The sequence below is a fragment of the Montipora foliosa genome, chromosome 5 (assembly GCF_036669935.1).
Source record: "Montipora foliosa isolate CH-2021 chromosome 5, ASM3666993v2, whole genome shotgun sequence".
Taxonomy (NCBI): Eukaryota; Metazoa; Cnidaria; class Anthozoa; order Scleractinia; family Acroporidae; genus Montipora; species Montipora foliosa.
The window spans coordinates 36,087,974-36,092,973 of NC_090873.1; the positions used below are offsets into that span (position 1 = coordinate 36,087,974).

At 43.1% G+C, this 5,000-nt stretch overlaps 1 protein-coding gene across 1 annotated transcript in view; it reads left to right on the forward strand.

Moving 5' to 3' along the window:
* Positions 1-2,415: 2,415 nt before the first annotated feature.
* Positions 2,416-5,000, forward strand: part of LOC138004085 (solute carrier family 25 member 32-like) — a 37,566-nt gene continuing 34,981 nt past the window's right edge. Inside the window, exon 1 of the mRNA XM_068850486.1 lies at positions 2,416-2,710. Within this exon, the coding sequence (XP_068706587.1) occupies positions 2,551-2,710 (160 nt within the window). The 5' untranslated portion in view covers positions 2,416-2,550. The remainder of the gene's footprint in view (positions 2,711-5,000) is intronic.

Below are 5,000 nucleotides of genomic sequence, written 5' to 3' on the forward strand. Positions count from 1 at the left end.
GATGTCTTGTGATTTAGTATTACACTAAGAATAAAGAAAGGAGATAGCAATAAACTGATAGTGTTGGAGGGGTGTGATCCTTAGAGTGTGATAAACGTAAACCTATCAATGAATGTCAAGTAAACTCACTTTACTTTACCCGAAGGGAAGTTTAGTTTAGTACTGTTATTGTTGTCCTGATAATAAACTGGCGTTAGTATCGGGTGAATACAGCGCCGCGCTAATAACGCAAGTTATTTTGCGCAGACATCTTGGTTATGCATTGTAGAACTTTTTTGGCAGAGTTATAGGGAATATTGGTTGATGCTTGACGTGGGTATATGGGATATGTACAAGACAATACGAGGTAAGAGGGCGAATCCCCCAGTTTTGGTCCCGAAGAAAATTATTTTAATCCTATTTTTTAGTTGACGACTCCTCAGTATTCAGTTGATGTTGATGTGAAAGTGGACTGCGCGGTCATGGAACAACATTAAAAAGCCTTTCGCAACACTTGCGCAATCTAAAAATACTGAAATTTCAAATAGCCCTCATGGGGTACAGGGAATAGTAAAATAAATAAATAAATAAATAAATAAATAAAAGCAAAGTGACACACAATAACACCAACCCAGTGTGGCCAACACATCACGCATGCGCATAACCATTTCACCCGGTCAATTGGCAGCCTTAGACAGCTGTTTCAGCCTTGTTGGTCCTCATCAGCATGGCATAACCAACAAACCAGGCTGGTGTTTTTACTGTCGCAACATTCTCCTCCTCCGCATTGTGAAGCGAAGCTCCGTCCTCTTTTTGGGTATTTATTCTGGTTTGCGACAAGGCATTCACTTTTCTTTTTCCCGCTTGACCGTTCAGTAATTGATTTGTCCTGGAACATTGCCCATGGTGTCCTTTACATTGCAGAACACCTTACAGTGTCCTTCGGTTTAAATATTACTTTGCCGTGTTTTTGTAGTGCAGTCCCTGAGTCTGTGCAGCACCTGTTCTCTGACTGCCCTCCGACCCAAAGTGTTTTGTCAGGGCTCCAATCCTAACCTGCGATCAAGTGTACTTTTCTTGAGACAGGGCGCTAAAAAGTACCTTTTCGCACCATGTCTAGGGAAAAGTACGCCTGATCGCAGGTTACTCCTCATGCTTACGCGTTCCCCGTTGTGCCCATCTCTCCTATGTCGTAAGTCATATCCTCGTTGGATTTAGTTATGATGAACTTCGCTGTGTACCGCGTATCTTTGTCTACATGCTCAATGTGTGTAAATATAGCAACTGGGTGACTGGTTCTCTCGTAGTGCCTATCGTTTCCGTGCGGTCCTTCCAAGTGCTATTGAAGTTATTTCTAATATGCGCGATCGCGTCCGTTTTCATCTCCCTATTTACTTTCGACGTTTCCATTCTGCCCGTCGTTACCGTTATTTTCTCCGTCAGCGGTGTGCCAGAGGCCCAATTGCTTCTATTGAGCAAGACCGCCTTCTTCTACTCCTTTAATTTCTTTTCAGTTTTGCTTACTGAGTGCGGCCTGATTAAAGCCTGTAGCGTACCAAGTCTAACGTTTGATGAGTCGGTTGACTGGTGTCAACATGGGGTCTGCCATCCGCTGCTGAATTTATTCGCGAGTTTTGTCATGTTACGTTGCCCTTCATTTTCCTCCGTTTTATGGTTGTAGTGTTTATTTTCTGTTCTGTATGTTATATTTCAGTCGTTTCTTATTTTGTGCTCGTAGTTTCATTCGTGTAGCGTTGTTATATGTTTTTAGGGGTGCGGTTCGATTCCCCGGCGAGTTTGTCGTGCTGGTTCACCCCCGTTGAGGTGAACAATTGTTGTGTGACGGATTAGTCAGTATGTGTGGCAGGCACTGCTCTCCCCAATGGGGGCCTGGCCATTCGCCTCAAACATCAAAAGAAGAAAAAAAAGGGAGCGAGTGTTTCAGGGATCCCTTTAATTAAGTAGCAGCTCCACATACAAATGTGATAGGCTGAGTTGAGAACAGCAAAACTGTTCTCCCACGGGAAGCGTTGAGAAGGTAGTAATCCTAACCCCAATCCTAACCCTAACCCCAACCGTATGTTGGCTATGCCATACTGATGAGGCCTAAAAAGGCCGAAACAGTTGTCCATGGTTGCCAATTGACCTTGGTGGAACGGTTGTCTCGCTTGCGCAATGAGTTGGTCACACCGGGTTAGGGTTATAGTGTGTCACCTTGTTGTCGTTTTCTTGGTTTACAGGGAAAAGCTCTCTTACCCCATATTCTCTTGATAGGTATTCATGGAAACAAACGGGAGTCAAGTGTCTCGAGTGCTCCCGAAACTTCCAAAGTGAAGGTCACGGTTGACAAAGCCAAAAGCAGGGGTTGCCAAAGACGCTAGACTTTCTCATCCTCGAAGGAAGATTGGGTCGAGTCGTGGTAGGTTGGGGAGGACCGGAGAAGAACGAATTTCAAAATGGCCGACGCCAGTGGTGGATGATGAAATTGTCGTGTGTTCATTTATGTGGTGGTAAAAAAAAAAAATAATAATAATAATAATAATAATTTGATCATTTCAAGCCAGCCAAATCATGAGTGAACGTCAGGCCATTTCTGAGAGGTCGCCATCCCCCCAAAATTCTTCAATCGCTCGTTTTATTCGTTACGAACATCTCGTAGCTGGCATATCTGGAGGCGTTACTTCGACTCTTATTCTGCATCCACTGGACCTGATAAAAATAAGGTTTCAAGGTAAGATGCTTTGGGAAAAAGAAAGCTTCCTTCTCTTTCCTTCTCCGTATGACTTGTAGTATTGAGGGAAGGAAAATTAAGAATACTATCTTGCAGGGAATTAGATTTTATGATGTTTTATTTTCACGGGAGCACTCACACCTTACATGTACAAAATCGGTCAGTGTAAAACGCAGACTGCAGACTGCAGATTGCAGACCGGGGGTAAAATGCAGACTGAGGTTATAATTTAACCATTGAAAAATCCCAAACCCATTAGAGTAACAGTTAAGCCTAAATATTGTTTTAGGCCGGCCGTTGGCAAAACCCGGATCGGATCGGATCGGATCGGACCGGACCGGACCGGACCGGACCGGATCGGATCGGATCGGATCGGATCGGATCGGATCGGATCGGATCGGATCGGATCGGACCGGACCGGATCGGATCGGATCGACAAAACCCGGACTGGTTCAATATCAAAATTCCTGTCAATAGACACATGAAATCCCTGGGTCACCAGTTAAGGTTACCAGTTAAGGTTACTTCCCACCTTCACGGGTGTCCTTCCGGAAAAAAAGTTCGTACTCGCGTTAGTTTCAATAAAATCATGACAAACTATACATCAGAAGAAAGCTTAGTAAATGTAGTTTACGATAAATATACTGCTTTAGCGAGTTTTTCTTTTGGTAAGTGTCAGAATCGGAGCCGGTAAGACGTGAAACCGCCGAGGGTTCTTGTGTTAAATTTATCGGCTATCGGATGCCGCTTCACGAGCAAAATGACTTCACAGTGTTGTTATTCACAAGCCATCAATCAACAAAAGCTTGTCAGGAGATTCCGATATTTAGAATAATTTCTCATGGCGTCCATTTACACAACATACCTCGCATATTTTTGGCTTCTCCAACCTTAGATGCGGATATCTAAACAACCAATCAGAATATCGAAAACGCCTGAGACAATTTCGTTGATTGATGGCTTGTGAATAACAACACTGTCAAGTCATTTTGCTCGTGAAGCGGCATCTGATACCCGATAAATTAATTAGAAGAACTCTCGGTGGTGTCACGTCTTACCGGCTCCTGACAATAAAAGGAAAACTCGGTTACACTATATCTGTTGGCGTAAACTACGTTTATTAAGATTAAAAACAAAATAAGTATGCAAGGCTGGTTTTACGGCTGTGAGGATATATAGTGTTTGTTTGACCAATTTTCGTCAGGCACGGCCTGACTTCTTCAGGGAGTTAAATCATAACTCGTACATAACTCCCTGAAGAAGTCGGGCCGTACCCGACGAAATATTGGTCAAACAAAAACTATATATCCTCACAGCCGTACAATCAGTCTTGCATAATTATTTTGTTTTTAGTCTAAATATTATTTGCTGGTCAGATCTCCCAAGATCCGGCACTTGTACTTTGTTCAGCTGGCCCTTGCATACAAAAACTGTCCACATTTATTAAGCTTTCTTCTGATGAATAGTTTGCTATGATTTATTGAAACGCAAGTACGAACTTTTTCCGGAAGGACACCCTTGAAGGTGGGATGTGACCCAGGGATTTCATGTGTCTATTGGCAGGAATTTTGATATTGAACCAGTCCGGGTTTTGTCGATCCGATCCGATCCGATCCGATCCGGTCCGATCCGGTCCGATCCGATCCGATCCGATCCGGTCCGGTCCGGTCCGATCCGATCCGATCCGATCCGGGTTTTGCCAACGGCCTTTTAGGCCTAATTAGGCCTAAGGTTAGCATTTCTAAGGGGTTTGGGCTTTTTCAACAGTTACGTTTTAACTGCACTTTACCCCTGGATCTGCACTCTGCAGTCTGCATTTTACACTGACCGCTTACAAAATCATTTAACACCAGAAAATATCTTTGGAGCTGTTTAAGTACAATCATATTGGTTATTTATTCAGACGACATAGCAACTTAATGCATTAAAATATGACGCCTAGTATGTTACAAAAGAAAGCCCAAACTGCACAGTTGCTCACAGTGGTGACCTGGACATTTAGAAATTTATACACTGCTGAAGTTTCTTTTAATCATGAGTTGCAGGGCTGCAATAAACACTGTCATGCTTCTTGCAAATAATTGTATTTATATGCCACATACCAGGAACATTTGCAACATTTATCACCCACTTACATGTACAATCAATGGCGAAAGTACGTAGTTGGACCGCTTATGTCAGGATGGGCCTTAATTAACCTTTCAGACATCATGTACTAAGCAGGACTGTCAACATTCTACGGAATCAATGTTGAAATAGACTAGAAATGTCTGTTCACGATTTGCAACGT